General features: G+C 45.1%; 1 protein-coding gene across 1 annotated transcript in view; it reads right to left on the bottom strand.

The window, feature by feature from the left end:
• NEK9 (NIMA-related kinase 9) overlaps window positions 1–19,945 on the bottom strand; it is a gene marked incomplete at its 5' end in the record, with an annotated part of 21,454 nt that overhangs the window by 1,442 nt on the left and 67 nt on the right. Inside the window, 19 exon segments of the mRNA XM_009082163.1 lie at window positions 430–594; window positions 826–1,016; window positions 1,582–1,641; window positions 1,858–2,028; window positions 2,394–2,555; window positions 3,078–3,186; window positions 3,488–3,643; window positions 4,451–4,497; window positions 4,912–5,112; window positions 6,042–6,186; window positions 7,413–7,605; window positions 8,301–8,351; window positions 9,322–9,386; window positions 9,981–10,091; window positions 11,010–11,141; window positions 14,064–14,169; window positions 17,266–17,336; window positions 18,171–18,226; window positions 19,849–19,945. The exon segment at window positions 19,849–19,945 is cut by the window's right edge and continues 13 nt beyond it. Of these exon segments, the coding sequence (XP_009080411.1) occupies window positions 430–594; window positions 826–1,016; window positions 1,582–1,641; window positions 1,858–2,028; window positions 2,394–2,555; window positions 3,078–3,186; window positions 3,488–3,643; window positions 4,451–4,497; window positions 4,912–5,112; window positions 6,042–6,186; window positions 7,413–7,605; window positions 8,301–8,351; window positions 9,322–9,386; window positions 9,981–10,091; window positions 11,010–11,141; window positions 14,064–14,169; window positions 17,266–17,336; window positions 18,171–18,226; window positions 19,849–19,945 (2,289 nt within the window).

Here is a 19,945-nt window from a genome sequence, read left to right as displayed (position 1 = left end):
TCCCTAAGCATGGGATCTGTGTATCCTCTTGGGATAAAAAACTCCTGGAATAAAGTAGTCTCACAGGTTGTAATTTTAAAAATTATTTTCTATGTCAATTCTTCGACCTATCTCATGGGAAATTCTGCTTTCTAAATTTCTATCTTCTGCTAGGCTTCTGGGCCCTTGCCTTCTCTTTTTTACCAAACTGCATTAACCACATTTTTCCACAGAACTGATCTCATTACTTTAAATCTGTCTAAGCCCCAGCTTTGTGTTCTAGATACTTGTGTTCTCTTAGCAGAATCATCTCTGATTATCATCAGCCCTCCTCTCATCCAGATGAATTAGGCCAATCCAACAGCCTTTTCTCAGCTCTCCCCATAATACAAACATTGCCATTTATGGTCCCCAAGAGCTTTTAGCCAACATTCACTTGGTTAACATTACCCAGGCCTCTGTTTTGGGCTTGTTTAATCCAACAGGTTCCTCAGGGGCCATTTTGAGTCCTTGAAGTTTCTGGTAAGGAAGAGTCTCCTTCTCGGGGTCTGAAGATGCCATGCTCAGAGGAAAGGGGCTGTCAGGCATGGGGATGAACTCAGCGTTCTCCAGCTCCTGGACACACAAAAGTGGCACTGTCAGGCCTGCCAACTTAGGCAGCTCATTTCACTTTCTCAACCAATGCACCAACACCCCCTTGTGGTTAAAAAGGTAGCGAGGCCTTAAGGGCTCTGTGCAGGACAGCTCTAAGGACCTACCAGAGCATCCCTCAAAGGTGGAAGCAGGCAACCTGGTTTCCCCCAGCCTAGATCCCCATTTTAAGGCATTTCTGAGACACCACATTACCTTTCGCAGCCAGCCAGGGCAGGAGCTGCTGTCAGCACTGTTGCCTCCCTTAGCTTCGGCGGTGCTGATCCAGCCCCCCAACTCACGATCTGCTTCCATAGTGCCCCGAAAGCCTCCACTGGGATTGGGGGTTTCTGCTTCCTGTTCATTATCTTCCTCCTCTCCTCCTCCAGTTGTGCAACTCTGAGTCACTAGCAAACAAGACGGAAAACTTTATACTTTTCCCACCTCTGCTATTCCTGTTGCTAACCCCCAGATGGAGCAGAGAAGATGCATAAATTTGGGCTGTCCTGTCATGGTGAGAGCACATGCTAGTGGTGTCAACAGTTTAGCTCCTAACACTCCCTGCAGGCCTCCCCCAAAGGGCTTGTGTGCAGCAGCGTTTTACAGCCTCTTGGCCCCAGTCTTTCCACAGGTCCAAGTCACTGGACTCCATCTCTCCAGCAGCTGCCCCATAGCCCCTCTTCCCTTATCAGCTCCCTTCAGTGAATTCCTTTCAGCTTTTCCATGTCAAATTGAAGTTCCTCAATTCAAAGGCCTCTCTGCACCCATGTTCTTTCTCCTCTGTTTCAGTTGTCACTTTCTCAGTTTTGAGCCATCCCTTCCCATGTATGGCACCAACGAGATTGCCTCCCTTTGAGATCTTCTGTGAGGCCTTTCAAACACAGAGAAACCATGCTGCAGGACCAAACTGCATCCACTCAAACTAACCACTGAAAGGACTTAAACCACAGCTCCCCAGGGAAGGTTACTCACCAGTACCAATGGACAGGCCACTGCTGTTGGATCGGATCGTTTTAGAGTTCAACACCTTTTCTGCAAGGACAGAAGCATGCTCTCAGTTAGAGTGCCACATGGAAAGCAAGACAACTCTTATAAAGCCAATGTTGTAGGCCTATAGCTCAGAGCAGTTTGCTGCATTTTCCCCCAGTAATGTGGCCTGCTGCCAGGCAGGATTTATAGTCAAGGTCCTGGCAAGCAATACATCATCATAACCATGATCCCAAAACTTCATCCTAAACTTACACTTACCAACAATGATGATGGTGTGCCAGCCACGGCATGACAGGTCTGGAACGTGATGCAATGATCCAAATATTGGCCGAGGCCACGAGGTACAAATATCTGAGCCATGAGCTCTCTCAGTCGACGTCATTGCCAGACGCCCATTCCCGCCATTACCCCAAGCAAAGATGTGGTTGTCTGAGGAAAGAGAGATTCACGGGGCTCAATTCCCTCCCTCCTTCTCTGCCCGTAATTGCTGTAAGGATCACAGTCTCTCTGCTATAACTGCTATCCCAAAGTACCTAATCCACCCACTCCATTTTGCCAGTAGGAGAATAAACCAATAACAAACCTAGCAGTCAGTAACCGGCAGCCCCAGGGACAGCAAATACTTGGCACTGCACTGGGACAACTAACAGGGCAAGTCAGCCCCAGTCTAGGATTTTCCTTATTCCAGCACAGTGCTGCTGGGGTGGTCTAGGAAATGATCAGTGGGAACCAGTTAACCACCCAGCAGGTCAGGTTTAAAGTAACCCACCACAACTTTGCAAAGACCCACTCACCGTCAGTAGCAGCTATGGTGAATTCATCTCCACATGAAACCCTGATCACCTGCTTACCCCCCAAGGGGCCTCCCAGCAGGTTAATTCCCAGGTGCTTCTTATAGTCCCCAACACCAAGCTGTCCACACTTGTTGGAGCCGAAGGTCAGCAGGCGGCCTCGCTCTGAGAGGAGGAACGAGGAGATAGTCACAGCGAGGGCCCGACTGGAAGCAGCCATGCATGCAGAGAACAAGCAGCAACAGCCCAGGACCAGAAAGGACTCTGCTGAGCAGTCAGCCAGGCTGGAAGGGGACAGTGCCAGCCAAGAGGAATGGGTTCAGCCTGGAAACTCCCCCCCAGTTCCTTCTCCCACTAACTCCCTTTTCTGATGCTGGGGGCTGGGACTCCTCACAACCCTCTGACTGACATCACTTGAGCAAAGCCTAACTTGGCCAAAAATGATTCCTCTGCTAGCCCAGACTGTGATTCTTCCAACAAAAAAAAAAAAGAAAAGAAGGCTGACAGTGCTGCTTCAGCTGGCCAGGAAACATCACTGTAAGTAACAGGAATCTTGGGTTCCTGGAGCAGGCATGAGCCTTGCTACCAAGAGCACAACCGCCAGTGTCAAGGGGCAGGCTGAAAGGCCAAGGTTGGTACAACGTAATTCAGCAAACCAGCATTCGCTTCTTAATGCGCAGGGCTCACCATCAATGGAAGCTGTGTGTGTCTTCCCTGGAGAAATGGTACGGATCTTGTAGAAGGACAGCTGCTTGGCCAAAGTAAGGGAAGTGGCGTACGGCACCTCACAGTATGTCTGAGAAAAGACATGGATAAGCACACAGTGACAAATCACACTAAGCTAAGACCTACCTCAAGCAGGTCCTGGTAAACCACAACATTAAACCTAGACGGTCCCAACCCAGGTATGGAAAAAATCTGCCAGAATCCACATCACTGAGGAACAAATTGCCTCTTTCCACAATCCCAATATCCATTATCTTGGATTGGAACTAAAACGTTGGCACAGACCTAATGAATGCTTTGTCACAGGATCCCCATTTCCCCAGATACTACTGACTGCTGGGACCTGGAGCCAGGGATCCAAATGCACTTACATCATGGTTGATTATCCCTGATGTACACTGATTCAGGCCCAGCTTGTTGAACTCATTGAGTCCACATGCCAAGACTTTGCCTGTCTGGGTGAGCAGGAAAGTTCCATCACAGCCACAGTGAACAGACACGATGTTTAAGGTCTTCGGAACATCCACCTATGTGGAAGAAATATATCCCAAGAAAATAAAAATCTCAACACCTACTACACAGAAGCTGGCACATGGAAAATATATGGGGTTAGAGCAGTGATACAGCTAGCCTGGACACTGACAATAGCCAACAGTTATTTTGAATGAAGGTATAAGAATACCACAAAGTCGGTAGCATACTGAAACTCTGTCACAGTGCAGAAATTCAAGGCAGATACCAGTGACACAGGAACCAGAAACATGGTGCAGGAGCATCCTGACTAGCTGGGGTCTACAAGCACCAGACCCAGTTAGGTGAGTAGGGCTGGGTCTGTGCTGTGTGTGAAACATATTTGTATGATAGATACTTGGCTTTCGGGCACATCCCTGTTGGTTTCTAACCCCCAATAGGTTAGAGTATTGCAATTACTTCAAGAGAATTTTACTTTCAACTGATCTTTAACTCATTATGTCAAATTCAAAGACTCCAGTAGTTGCACTGTTGCGAGTTTCCTCTACAGACCCAAGGTATGCCACTTGGTGTTTCCCAATATGATTTCCACAACATTAAGCTGCCATTTCCAGTTCCATCATGGAGATCAGAGCAATGAAGCTCCAAGTCATGATGCTGTCTAGTTTGGAAGTGGAATGCTCCTCTGCCACGATCTCTAGGGAGAAATGAAGCAAAATGAAACGAGGAAGCAAAGTTAAAACCCTCACAAACTCTATGATACCTCAGACAAAACACCTGAGCCTCTGAGAGATAGAATTTCCAAACAGCAAGTAATCTGAATTTATGCCTATGCAGATTTTGAGAAGTAGTCATAGCCCTACCTTCTGGGGGGTGTAGTGATCTTCTTCTGAATCCAAGCCCAAGCGCCCTGCATCATTGAAAACACTGCAGTTAGAAATGGCCTCACAAGGTGCCCATCCCTAAGAACTGATATTGTCTCTCCATAGTGCCAAAAGAATCTCCCTTCAGAACCAGAAACCTGCTCCTCTATATCCATCAACATCCACCAGTCCTCAAGGGAACCCAATGCCACTCACAGAACTGCTGCCCTACTGACAGGGAAGACAAACAGCACCCCACAGCTTCCCAGAGTAAAGTCCTAAGGCCTCAGTCTTCAGTTCCCCATTTTTACAAGGAAAGAAAGCCCCAAAGGAACAATGTTCTTTGCCCCCAGGCGATACCAGGCAGCCCTCAGCCAGGCCCTGCATTACATATCTGCACCAGCTGCTTTCTGGAGCAGGCATGGCCCAGTGCCTTTAGGTTTCAGGGAGACTCTACCTACCATACTCCCCACAGCCCCATGTGTAGACTTCTCTGTTCCTGGTCAGCACTGCCACGTGGTTATCTCCACATGAGACCTGCTCCACAGGGTTCGTGAGAAAGAAATCCAGCTGCAGGGGCTCAAGCACTTCAGAGCCATAAGCCTTGTCAACACCAATGCATCCGTAATAGTCTGAGCCAAAGGCATACACCTGGCCTTCATCTGAAGGACACAAGGGAAGCTTGGTCAGCACACAGAGCTTGTGTTAGGCTTATTAACCTCCTAGGACACAGACAGAGCAACCTCTTCTCTGCAATCATCCTCTCTAGTGCAGAAGAATGTCATCAGGAGACTATGGAGTCCTTTCTTGTTCATGTTAAGATGGATGATCTTACCTGACAACCTGCAGCTATTTCAGTGTCAAAAAATCTTTGGTTGAACCTGCCACTTTCTTTAACAGAAACCCACAAATTGATCCTATGTCTCCATAAGTCACTCCTCCACCACACTGAGCATCTGAACTTATCTCTGTCAAATCTCTGATTTTCCAGCACTGGCAAAATAAGCTTGAAACTATCTTACTGAGAATCATTTGTGTGGGTAAAGCAGGATTCAAATTCTTCCATAACAGACAACACCACAACTAACATATCTTTAAAATAATGGTTAGAGCAGAGTTAGAACTGGAGACAGCTACCAGGTCTCAAGCACTGAATTAAATAGCAAATCCCAGATACACACCTTCCTTTATCACTGGGTGATTCTTTCCCCACACAGTCCAAACAGAGTTTCAAACATTCTCAACTTCAGGCTCTGCCGTCTTTAGTACAAACACATATGGAGGCAACACATGCTTCATCACCAAAATGGAGCACATGCTTAGCAAAACATCCTTCTTGGGAGTCAGTATCTTCCTCTGTGTAATAATGTTGATCTATCTCAAATGCTGAGATGTAATCTCTCTCCAATGTAGTAACATTGATGCTATCCTCAAATCTGAGGGATGAGTAACATATGGGGCTTTCTCCTTTGTGCACAAAGCTGTTCTGCTTATGGTGAAGGCAAACACCTCCACGGCACAGCACAGTGAGGGGACTTGTTAATGCCAATGCATCCATAATACTTTGAGCCAAAGGACTTCCAGCTCTCACCTGTGATGCACACTGTGAAATCATCTCCACAGGACACCTGGCGAATGGCTTTTCCCTGAAGCTTCTCAACGTGCTTTGGCTGACGGTAGGAAGCTCTGTCTCCATGTCCCAGCTGCCCATGCAGCTTGGTGCCCCCCTGCATATTCTGCAAGACAGAAACATCTGGTGAGGTTACATATCCACAACCGCAGAGATAGTGACAACAGTTACAGCTTCCCAAACAAACAACAGAAGACATCAAGGAGCAAGACAAAGTGTGCCAGCTACTCTAGGGAGGAGACTGCTAACGGGCATAACACAGGCAACATTCTCAATGGCAGCACAGGCTTTGAGGCAGTTATGCACTAACAAGGTGTGATCCAGTCTCAGGCCACCAGCTGGTGAGGAATCCCTGCTCTTTCTCATCTGTCAGGCTACAGAAACTGCTCCCTGCTGCAGGACTGAAATTCATCCTTAAACTTTTTGACCTGCTTTTCTAAATCCTAGTGACTGCAAAGAAACCTGTAACACAAACCTAACATCATTGACATGGCCCAACCTAGCAATTACACAGGAAAAACAAAACCAGTAGTGTTGAAACTAAAACTAAAATCTTTATAGCCAGCTCTAAGTCTTCAATGGCCATTCTTGAAGGAACATCCAGCAAATTACTTCAAGTTGCTCTCCTCCCATTTGGATCTCTTTCTTTTCTCACCGATCTACCAGTGTTTTCTAATCTGTCTTAACAGATTCTCTATGATCAATACAAAAGCCCATGGAAGCCTGGAGATGCAGAATACATTCATGTCCCTGACCATATAAGCCTGAGAAAACTGGATTCAGCTGTTGAAAGTGAACTCTATGCTGACATTTTTATTCACCTTAGAGTGCTACAGAATTTCCACTCATCATAAAAAGCAGAGTTGTTTAGTGTAAGATGTCTCTGGTTTCATCCACAAGTTGCCTCACAGATGACATCTATGTTACACAAAGGTCACTCATCCTACCCATTCTGGCCTTGGAAAACCCTCCTCAAAAATGCACAAAGCCAGAAGAGCAATATAAAGCCTCCAGTGCACTCCTAGTAATCAGGAATAGAGTGAAAAGATGTTTGACTCGGTGTTTGGGCCTACGAGACCACCACCTACAATCCTCTGGTGCACAGCAAGTCTCCAATATGCCTCCTGTCACAATGGAACACTTCTCCCAAAAACACACTTGCCTTGGGAGGCTTGCGTCAGCCCCAAATCAGATGGCCTCAGAGTGTCCACTGTAATCAGATTTCTCCCTTTCCAAGCTTCCTGCCCATCTAACAGGCTCATGAATGGTCAGCAGTGGATCTGGACTGTCTTTTCCCACCCTTACTCCCTTCCTGCAGTTTCTCTCACTTACCACCCAGGTGTAGAGCTCCTTCTCCACCGTCACCACAGCAAAGTGAGTGTTACCAGCACACACTTGGCGTGCACTGCAGCCACTTTTGATGGCATCCAGCTTCTGGGGGGTGGACTTACCACCCCCCCAAACGTACACCTCACTAGTGCGCGAAGTCACCACTGCAATGGGAGCCTCATTCATGGTACTTGACCTGTACAAGACCCCCCAACAAAACACACATGCTTTTAACAATGAGTTTGTGTTCACTGTCATCACTCATTTCTCTACTGTTGTCTAGCAGTTTTTCTCTTGACATCCTTCATGGGTTTTATTTTCACAAACTGCTCTTTCAGCAAACTGTGAACAACCCATGAACTGGGGCAACTTCATGTAAAGTGCTCAGATCACTACTTCCAAGTTTATGAAGAAAAATTGGTCAAATTCTATCTGACAAATCAACAGAAAAATTGCTATACATGTCACACAAGCTACCTGCTTCACAGAGCAACCCTGCTTACAGGATTGCTGGGAACTGTGGACAACCTCTGCTATCTATTAAGTTTTATGAAAGATATTTAATTTAATATTAACATTCAGACAGTCATATTCCTCCTGCTGACTGAAAGGAGGGATCAACATTACATTTCAGACAGGTAGGCTGTAAAGACTAAATCCTCAGCAGGACAGGACCTGCTGCTGAGGTAAGGCTCCAGCCATACATATAAACAGGATATAAAAGGCAGAGTAAACCATGGGACACTAACCACGTAACAACTGTGTCAAGTTCCTAGCATTCAGGGACCTTCTAAATTACACTGTTCCACTAAGGCCGTCACAGGCTGACAAAGTTCCTCTCTGGGGAGCTGTTCTCTCCATACTTCCTTTCAAACACGTCTAAATAATTACCTTGGTCGCTTATTTGGCCCATTAAGCAGCGTGACTTTCTCTTCCATCTCCCTGCCAAAGGAGAAAAAGCATTTTAGCAAATAGTAACATTGTCCAATGCAGTTTACTGACAAGCAGCACACACAGACTGCTTTCTTTTCCAATAAAATGCTGCTCCCTCTTGGAGGAAATGTGGCAGCTGTTTACCAGCTTGCAGCAATACACAGTAAGTAGGGCAGAAGTAATGAACCACAGAGCTAACAAACTTCCAGAAGAGCTGAGAACAACAAACTACAGATGTACCAGAATGTGGCTAACCAATGCCCATATTGCACAAGAATAACCTTAAATGGCTAAATATTATCAGGATTTGGGCTTTTAACAGTGCATACAGCAAGACCACACTCAAAACTGCTGATCACCAAGTAAAAAAATCTTGGCATAAAGGACTAAGCCTGCTGTTCCCAAAACAACCAATGTGGGATCTAAACAGCCCAGAATTATTGTCCAACTTTCATAAAATGACAGTGTGTACAGGCTGATGGTCAAACTAAGCTAAAACAGGCCACTTTAAATGCAAGTCTCTCCCAAAGAGGGAATCAACAAACAGAGAAAGTGAGCGCCTCTATGTTGCATATGTATATTTTGAATATACATTCAAAATGGCTTTTTCCAATTACCATAGAAAGATCTGTGTGACTTTTCATTCACAGAGACTTGAAGAGCATGAACCAGCATTCCTCAAAGGAATTTCAGAAAGGAATGCCTCAAGGTTCTCAATACAGCAGCTTCTAAGACAATGGATATAGATAGAGACCTTTCCCACCATACCCATGCACCAACCAAGCATCAGGTCAGAAGACAAGACTGTAAGAACACACTTCTCTCACACAGAGGATGAAGTTCTTCAATAACTGCCTCACATCAGGTTAAATTCACTTAAAGACTTGAGTACAAAACCACAAACACCACTACTAGTCTGCACAAACCCTCCTGTTTTTCATGACACCAATCCAGATGTCAGGTAAGACCATCTGGTTACCTCCTGCGTTTGCTGAGAAGGGGATGTTCTAGCAATTCATCTGCAGTGGGTCTCTTCTCTGGGTCCTAAAAGAAGGAAGCAACAGGTAATTCTCTGGGAAATACTCATCATCTACAAGAAAATCTTAGGCCAGACCACCACACTGAAACCTGCATAGACTTCCTTCCCAGGTTCCCTTCAGAAGGGAAAGGAATTAATTCAAATATTTAGAATTAATAGGGATAAATGCCAAGCATGTGCAGGAGGAACTTCTGTACTCTAAAGGTATTATTACCATGTTTGCTTCCAAGAAATTGTTCCCCACACAAAGCCAGTGTCACGGTCAGAAAGCCAGAACCTTAAGAAACTGTACTGAGATGATGCTCCCACTTCCACAGCACTGCATTACAAAATAATTGCTTCTGCCAGTCCATTCAATAATTGTCATCACAGTAAACCCAGCATCCCTCCAGAGCCTGCAAGACTGAATGGCATCTTGAGACAATGCTTTCAGAGGATTGAAGAAAGCCCAGCCTCAGTGATGCCCTGGACCTCACAGAAATTATGCTGCATCAACAACCCACATGCTGAAACAGGCATGTCATTCCCCCTCACCCCTGAATTCCATGGCTGAGGCAGCTGGGACGGGGTGTTTGAAAATCCAAAAGTATTTCACCAACCTGATCAAGGCACGAATTCACCATTTGGATCAGCTCCCGGGAGTAGACAGTGGAATCAACCTCCATGGCGCGATTCCCCTGTACAATCTTCACACAAAGGTTCAGAGGATTCTAGGCAGAAAACAGAAACAAGTCATAAGGGAACTTAACTGGACAATGTGTCCAGCGGGAAGAGATGCTACAGGTCACCATTAGTTCCTTCCTCTGTCTCTGATCAGGACACATTCTTCTTCTTCCCTGCCTATTTTTTTTTAATAATGCCTGCTGAAATGGTACCTCTGACAGCTAGGACTTGGCAGCAACATCCAGCTTTTCACCAAATGCTCTAACAGTGCAGGGAGGATAGGCTTCTATGCAGCATGCTGCCATTGAAACACCACACAGCAGCAGCTACTGGGGACTCCATAGCCATCATGAGAGAAAGTCAGGGAAGTATGCTAATTTCACATTGTGTCTTTCACACAAAATCTTGCATTATGGCAGACAGAGCTTTTCCCATCTCATGGCACAAGCTGGCAAATCAAATATGCAAACAAGCTCCCTTACACTCTCCTCTTGCCAGCTTGACCAGACTACTCTTGCAACCAAGCTTTGAGAAAGAGTAACAGGATGAGATCCTATGAAATCTGAAGGCTGGAACATTTTGCTACAAAATTCTGCACGGAAAATCCACACCTAGTAAGGCTGAAAAAGCAAAAAGACTACACAATCACAAACATCCTCCTTGTAGAGAGAAGGATACTTCATTCACAACCATGATGCAAATTAGCACAATTTGTATTTGTCATCAGGTAAACCTGGGCAAGGGTGGGTTTGGCAGAAGCCAGAGAGGCACCTGCACGAAGGGTAAGGGAAATCATGTGGCATTTTCTCTGGCTATAGTTGTCATTCTCAGGCCACTGTTTATGTAAGCAGCAGATTTAAACAACATTGAAGGAAAAACATGACTTAAGACAGCTGTGAACGAAGTGTGAATCTTAGGGTGCTAAAGAACAAGGTTACTTAGTCCATCCTGGTTTGCAGACTTACAGTAGCATCAAAAGTCCTCTTCAGAGTAAGCAGTTCAAAGATGACACAGCCCACAGCCCAAATATCTGATTTGAAGTTGTATTTCACACCCTGGCAGAGTTCTGGGGACATGTAATATGGAGTTCCCACAAGCTAGGAAAAAGAACATTTAAAAATCAGATATGATCCAGCAGCCTTCAATTCAGGTCTGTATCCATCATGTTCACACAGGACCATAAGCATCAGAGGCAGACACAGCTCTAACAGAGCACTGCAGTGAAGTGACACAGGTGACACACCCCACCATTGTGCTGACGGTGTGGGAACAACAAGCACACTTCTTCCCTTCTCATCCACAAGCCTGTGGTCAAGTTTCTTAAAAGATCCTAGCAACCTCTCTCCTCAGATCCTGATGTGGTACATGCTTCTCAACAGAGTAGTAGTGACAAGAACACAGCAGGGACTTGTCCCTCTTAAATGTATTGCATTTAGAGGCAATCAGGGCCTTATGTACTCACTGGGCATATGGAAACCCTCATAAATGGTTGAAGAAAAAGGGATCTAGCAAAGCTTCTAAACACAGATGCCAGCCCACGGCTATGGAGCCACTCTGTCTGATCACAAGATACTGCCAGGACAAAGGCTACTCTGTCTCAAACCAAAGAGGGGTTACTTTTGGGTCAGTACACAGAAAGCTGGCTTGAGTTCCACCTGAAAGGCTTCCACTTCAGAAGTGGGCTTTCCTGAACAATTGGTATAAACCAAATCCCCCCACTGCACAAAAAATCCAAACCCCTGCACCTAAACACAAAAGACCTTCCAGGTACTGCAGAAATAGTGAATACCTCAAAGTCACAATGAGGAGACAGAGAACAAACATCACAAAAGATGTAAGAATGAGGCTTCCAGATGAATGGAGCTCACTCCTTCGCAGGGAACTAGACAGCAAAATAAACTGAGAAAGACAGAATTCAGAAAAAGGGAAAATATTTATAGATGCCCTCTTTTAAACTTTCTCAGCAAAGCTCCGAGGACTACAAAGCCTGCCCTTCATTAGACTCTGCTAGTACATTGGATCCCTAATGGGCACATTCAGAATCTGCCACTTCCCTTCCATTTCCTGTTACAGAATGTGACAGCCACAGAGCCACACCAGTCCTAGCCACGGGAAGGTTTAAAAGCCCAGATAGTTGGTATCACACAGTGAACTAGGACACTGCACCCAAACCTTTTTTAAATGCAGAATAATGTAAGCTTTCTGTAAGAGACAGACATATTTTCTCTATCTTTCTTGGTAAATGGGAGAAAGAATGATAAATTAAGAAATCAGTGTTTAGTAAGCAAGACACAAACATTCTACAAAATTGTAACTGACTGTTACAATTACAAATACTGACAACAACATTTTGCACTCACTTCCCAAAAAATTACTTCCAGCCTGCCACTGGTCATTAGATCACAAATTGAGCAACTAGCCCAGAGCACAGGCAGCACATACAGGATGAAACACAGTTGAAAGTATGTAGTTCAAAGTATTTTATATGTGTAGAAGGAAAAACAACACTCGTAGGTGTAGATGAACACAGATAACACAGACAAAAACAAACATGGAAATTCATAGCACAGACCACACTTTCTCTGAAAGCCATAAGGCTATGAAAAATGGGATGAAACAGAAGTGGTTTTGCTGTAGTCCAGCCTAGCAATGGCTTTATGCAGTAGCCTTGAGTTGCCACTAACTGTGCAACTGCACAATAGTACTCATGTTCTGGAAGGGGTTGGCAAGTATTTAACTACACATCCTAACAGAACACCAACAACTGGCATTAAATCTAATAATACAGCCTGGTAAGGGGAAGTGTGAGCTGGCTTGTGTCCCAAACTGCAATAAAGGCCTTTAGCAGATAGGACCTCCAGACAACGGCTCCCTTTCCAAGCCTCATGCGCACCACAGAAATTAATGGAGCTGGGAAATCCAAGCTGAGCTCTTCAGGTGCCTGCAATACAGCTTACCCTGTGTCAGAACTCTGGCTGAAAAAATGCTTTCTGTCAGTCTGGAACAAAGCCAAGCTTGACAGCCTTCTGGCAGAACTAATCTTTGCTACAAAGCTTTGCCCTCCCTCCAATAACATTACCAATAAACCAAACACCTGGTTACCATAAGCAGTACAAGTGCCTTTCTTGCTTCTTTGCAATTCAGCTCAGAGCCTGAATACTAAAGAGACAGGAGACATGTCTATGGCATGGTGCAATGTCAGGCATGCACATCCAAGCTATCTCCAATCCAGCTGAGGCAAAATGTACCTGTTAGCACAGCAGCACGACCAGATTAATTTAATTTGTTAAAATGGGTTTAACTGGCCCAGAGGGAGAGGTAGTTCTCATGTGACTGTACTGCTGTCTCTGTACCTTCAGCTAGCACTGCCTTCCTAATACACAGATTCACCTTTGGAAGTACCATGCCTAGGGGAAAGAAGAACAGTGCTCTCTAGTGCAGCTGCATTGGCTCTGGCACAGTTCTATGCCCACAGTGGCACCTATCCTTGGTCTACTGCTGCTCTGCAGACGTCTAAAAGGTAACCTAGGAACAAGGATAACTGCAGGCTGCAACACATCAGCAAATATGCCAGTGTCAGTGAGATAAGGTTAGGAAGTGAAGTTGTAGCAAGGTGAGGTCAGTCTCTTCTCCCAAGCAGTAAGTGATAGGACAAGAAGAAATGGCCTCAAGTTGTGCCAGAGGAGGTTTAGATAAGATACTATGAAAAATTTCTTCACTGAAAGTGTGGTCAGGCATTTGAACAACCTGTTCAAGGAAGTAGAGTCACCATGTCTAGAAGTGTTCAGAAAAAAGGTGTAGATGCAGCACTTGGGGACATGGTTTAGTGGTGAACACAGAAGTGGTAGGTTAACAGTTGGACTCAATGACCTTAAGAGGTCTTTTCCAACCTTAACAATTCTTATAACATTGAGGGAAATTGAGGGGAGAGGGAAAGGAAAATCACAGAAAACAAGCAGCAAGAATGTACAGCACCCCTGGTCTTCTGCAAGGCCCACACAGAGGTGGTAGATACTCACAGTTTCAGCCATAGAGTACTCGGAGTTCAGCTTCTTTGCCAGCCCATAGTCTCCCAATTTGATCAAGTTTGCCTTGGTTAGAAAGATATTTAATGTCTTTATATCTCTGAAAGGAGAAAAAGAAATGCAAACACTCAAATATATTTCCAGATTTCACAGTTTTCCACACATTACTATACTTTCCCCCGAAAATGAGGTAATTGCTACTCTGCCAGCACTCTCTTTCACACACACCCCCCCCAAGGACTATGGCAGTAACTGCAGTTATACAGGTTTCATCACATCCCCATGCAAACACAACACAGTCTAAAAAGCTCAGGCTCCAGACACCTATGTAAAGGCCACAGATCAAAGACAGTTCTTTCCCCCCTCTCGGTTTCTTCTAGTATGAAGGTCATTGAGCAGGTCATACTTTTCCTGGTTTTATAAATAGACCCGAGCCAGGAGTCGCTGAGCTCACTAAAAACATAAATATGAATATGTAAGTATGCAAATATAAACACATACATGGAGGGTGTGAAACAGATGCCACCCTAGAACTTAAGCATAACAACTCTTTATAACATAACATGGGATTCCAGCCCATGAGTTGGCAGGGCTGATTGACAGGGCTTTAAACTAGGTTTGAAGGGGGAAGGGTGTTACGATGAGGCTCACTAGGAGATGAGCCTGGGGGTAGCATGCCAGTGTTGGGCATCGACAGCCCAGCTGAAATGCATCCACACCAATGCACACGGTATGGGTGGCAAACAGCAGGAGCAGAAAGCCACTGTGCAGCAGGACAGCCATGACACAGTCGCCATCACGAAAACTTAGTGGGAAGACTGGAGTGCTGCAAGGGATGGCTACAAGCTCTTCAGAAGGGACAGGCAGGAAGGAGAGGTAGTGGGATGGCTCTGTACATTAGGGAGTATTTTAAATCTACAGAGCTCAAAGACAGTGATAAGTCTGAGTGCCTATGGGTGAGAATCAGGGGGAAGGCCAACAAGGCAACATCCTGGTGGGAGTGTTACAGACCACCTAACCAGGCACCGTATTTGGGCTAGTTGTGTTTAATATCTTTATCTATGACCTGGACAAGGGAATCAAGTGCACCCTCAGTCAGTTTGCAGACAACATTAAACTGGGCAGGAGTGTTGATGGGCTGGAGGGCAGGAAGGCTCTGCAGAGGGATATGGACAGGCTGGATTGATGGGCTGAGGACAACTGTATGAGGTTCAATAAGACGAAGTGTCAGGTCCTGCACTTGGGTCACAACAACCCCATGCAGTGCTGCAGGCTGCGGGAAGAGTGGTTAGAAAGCTGATCAGCAAAAAAGGACCTGAGGGTGCTGGTTGACAGCTGCTGAACATGAGCCAGCAGTGTGCCCAGGTGGCCAAAGCCAGTGGCATCCTGGTCTGTATCAAAAATAACATGGCCAGCAGGACCAGAAAGCAGGCCACTTAGTTCAAGAAAGACACCGAGGTGATGGAGCGTGTCCAGAGAAGGGCAGCAAAGCTGATGAATGGTCTGGAGCACAAGTCCTATGAGAAGAGGCTGAAGGAGCTGGGGTTGTTTGCCTGGAGAAGGGGAGGCTCAGGGGGACCCTTATCACTCTCTACAACTACCTGAAAAGACACTGAAGCCAGGTGGGGGTTGGCCTCTTTTCCCAGGCAACTAGTAACAGGACAAGAGAACACAGCCACATACTGTGCCAAGGGAGGTTCAGGTTGGACATCAGAAGAATTTCTTCATGAAAGGGTTGTTCAGCATTAGAACGAGCTGCCCCGGAAGTGGTGGAGTCACCATCCCTGGAAGTGCTCAAGAAATGACTGGACATGGCACTTAGTGCCATGGTTTAGTTGACATTGCGGTGTTTGGTCAAAGGTTGAACTGTATGATCTTGGAGGTCCTTTCCAACCCTAATCATCCTATGATATACTATGTCCAGAAGAACAAAAGTCTGATGGCCACAAAAATGCTGAACTCCGAAACTCATTGAGAACACTTTCTCCCAGACAGAATAATCTCTATGTAGTTTCACAGATCAACATAAGAGGCTGTAAATAGAGAGGAAGCCCCCACAGTATGATATGCTTCCCATGGCCAACACCTCATAACACCCTCTTTTCCTAACGTACCATCAATAACTTTCCAGTGCAGATCAGGATAACATCAAGTAAAGCAGCACTTTGCATTCATCCACTTGGGGCATCGCAAAGTCCTGGGTCACTCTGACAATGTCTGCAGCAGAAGGAAATCACTGCAAACATTTAAATAACTGTTCAATTCGTTATTGTGGAAGGATCTGGGGCCACACATGTTCAGAAATGGTAAGCAGGAAATCACTGCAAAGCAGGACAGACATGACATCTGCTTCAGGTCAAAAACTTTCAGTGTTACTTTGCTGAGTGTAAGGCACCAACCCTTCATTAGCAAGGCTTGCCAATTACCGAAGATTCAGAATGGCAGCAGCCAGGATGCTATCCTACGGAAAACATCCTCACACAGCTCTGCCCCTAAGTCAGCACCGCACACGATCCAACTGTGCCGGACGTGGCTGTCTATGTGTGCAGTACTTCCCCAGAACATCTTGGCTTCCTTGAAGCACATAAGCCATGAAACTTACTGCTCCCAAACAGAAGAGGGCAACAGAAAAAGGTAATTAGCTACACATTAAAATCTGAGAGTCACTGCCAAAATTACCACTACCAGCTAACAGTCTCTATTAGTTCCTCAAATAATAGGCCAAAGAAATAAGACCCAGCCAAAAACTTCACAGGAGTTATATTACAGCAATGTGCTAATGCAAAGTCTTCATCACTGCTAGCCTCCAGGAGCTACTGAAGGACATACACGCTGGCTTGAAGCTATTAATTGTGGAGCAGGTAGAAGTATCTTTGGCCCATGGGAACTGCTCTTCCTACCCACTTCATCAAACATCATTTACGTACAATAGTAATAAAGGGCAAATTTACTTCCTTCCTATATGCATAAACTCTTTGTTCACAAAGCTGCAACTCCATTTTCTAATACAAGATTTATCACAAGACTGTTTCTAGCCCAATAAAATGTGTTTACAGAAGTGCACTTAACATCTAGGCGGCCCAGCTAAGCTTTGGAGAGAAGCTCGGTGCTTGCTTTAAACACAGAAGCAAAGGAGTTCTGCACTCACACCCACGAACACACTGGTTACCTCAGCTTTAGTGTATGCCACACGTACCTGTGAAGAATTCCTGCTCGATGAATGCAGCTCACAGCTGATGCAATTTGAAAGAGATACCAAACCACCATCTGCACAGGTAGGAACATAAGCATTACACGAGGCTTGACAAAAATAAAAAACCCACAAAACCCCACATGTCCCAGTCACATCAAGGCTCAGCAAGAAGACCTGGCCGTACCATTTAGATGCCCTTTTAGGAGTATGAACATTTAGAATTTCGGCTTTGGAAACCTCTGAAAAGATATTCTAAAAGGTAGATTGTTCTAGTGCCATTCATAGTGCCTGTCCTGACAAGCATCACAGAATTCAGTAAGTGAAAAGGCTTAGGAATGACAACTAATGACCACCTGGATCTAAGTTGTGCACTTCAGAATATGAACTTCTCAATGAGTCAGAAAGCCTTAAAAGTCACTATACAAGACAAATAAGCATAATCACTACTCAGCTCAGCATGTGGTGAAAGCAGACAGCAGAAAATAAGTTTCAATAATATAAAGCAAATAGTAAGACAGATTCCAGGAAATTACTCTGAAAAAACCCTACAAAATGGTTAAAAAGGGAGAGAAATTGAGTATCAGTCAGGAGGAAGCACAGAAAGAGGTTTTAAAGTTAAATGCTTGCCAAGATGATGAGGTGACCAAAGCCAGCTCTCTTTCACTATTCCTCCCTTAGAAGTATATATATATTGCTCATAGACAGTCAAAAAGCAAAACCGTTAAGTTTCTGATGATCCATAAATGCTGGCAATATTGCACAGGAGAGGAAGGATGCCAGCCCCCACGTAAACACAGAAATTCCTCACCAGCACTATGGAAAACATTTTGTAGAAATACTCATATAATCAGAGAGATCCCCAGAACATCAGACCAGCCCCACTGCTCCCTCGAACCAGTCCAAATTACCTCTTCTTCAAATAACTTGTCTTTCTGCCGCAGAATCTTATCATAGAGGTTCCCTCCTGTAACGCAGTGAGTGAGAAAGACAGAGAGGTTCATCTTAGTTAATGGCAGCAGATAATCTGCTCAGGTACTGCTGTGAAGACTCATATCCCCTGAGAGGTCTCACCAATCACTACAGCTCTCCCCTAGCACTCTTCACTTAAACTGGTCAGGCACTCACAAAACAAAGCTCTTCCTTCATCTAAGAACTTCACTGGCATATTTAAGCCTAAGCAGAAATCATTCCTTAACACCACCATTTAATACTCTCTGAAAAGCAAATCAGTAAGCTAGGCTAGCAGTCCCCACTATTTTACCTGTAAGTGCTTCTTGGGGCATGTTAACATATATAACCAGGACATCAAATCACATGACATTGTCCCTTGTTCTGTACCACTCAAGACATATTGAGGCAATGCAGACTATACACTCATCTCTTGGTTACTGCCCCAAAGTAAAACAGCTTAGAGACATTACCAAATGTGTACAACAATCAGCACTGTGCAGCTTTTCTCTATGCCCTCCAAAGAATTTATAGTGGCCCCAAGCATGCAGCCTTTTCAGGGCAGGTAAGTAACTGGCACAGAGTACCCCTAAAATAAATGGTGCATCAAAGAGCTAACATTCCCCTACTCTTGCACCGGACTCCACCCTGCATAAGAACAAAAACCAGAGAAGCAAAACCAGCTGGCCAACCTGCCAACCAGGGTGTTTGACACCCTTCAAAAGGACTTTGCACAACTCACTTGTGCTCCTCAACCAGTTTCAGTCAAAGCAATCTAAGGTGGTAACAACATGATGATAGCCTTTTCCAGCAAAAAAACGTTTCTGCTGATGAGCCAAGGTTTAACATAAGTCCTGAACATACACCTGACACCTAGCCAGGAGAGCTGTCCCACTCATCCAAATAGGACCACACTGTAGTTCTGGGCAGCTACTCTGTTCCAGTGTTGTTGTATATGAGCTCTTCTTCCTGCTGTCTAAGAGCAGCTGCTAGTCAGAATTCCATATCAAATCCTTCTAACTCTCTATCCCAGCTGGGACTGTTCCCTCAGCAAACTCCAGACACCACCATCTGATCTACTCTTGGATGGAGTTCTAAAATTTTCTCCACCATCAGAAGGACAGAGTTTGTTGTTTGGGATTTTTAATAGTAAATGTAAAAACTGAAAGCACAAACCAGGAAAAGTCCTGACTGCAGCGTGCCAGATTTTTAACCTTTGATTTATAACTACCAAATTATAAATCTATTTAAGAGACACTACCAAAAAAACAGCCCCACTCTATACTGGCAGAGACCCAAATATCCTTATGGTCATTTCCCACTGCCCTCCTAAAAGAACACAGTAAGGTGCACTAGAAGTGTACACAACCAATAATCCACTTCTTGCACTGCACCAGCCATTCAGAAGACTCAGGAAATCATCTACTGCCTAAACTACCTCCTGGGCTTCTTTGTTTTGGCACCTGAAGCACAAATCAGAAGGGTTCTCAATCTCTTCTTCAGGAGCTACGCAGGAGAGTTCACTTTCATTCCTTTGCTCCCCAGAGGACACCTCAGGAATACCCCCTGCAGGTTCTGCAGGAGGGTGACTCAGGCATGTGGCAGATGCCTGTCTGTACATGGGAGTAGGGATCTCACCATTACAGTACTCCAGCTCGATCAGCAGTGTGGTGTTATCCATGAAGTGATTGTAGTAGGCAATGATGTTCTCATGCTGCAGCAGGGCAAGGATAAC

This window comes from Acanthisitta chloris, unplaced genomic scaffold, assembly GCF_000695815.1.
Source record: "Acanthisitta chloris isolate BGI_N310 unplaced genomic scaffold, ASM69581v1 scaffold26059, whole genome shotgun sequence".
Classification (NCBI taxonomy): domain Eukaryota; kingdom Metazoa; phylum Chordata; class Aves; order Passeriformes; family Acanthisittidae; genus Acanthisitta; species Acanthisitta chloris.
Note: the sequence above shows the minus strand (reverse complement) of the source record. Positions and strands in the feature narration are given on the sequence as shown.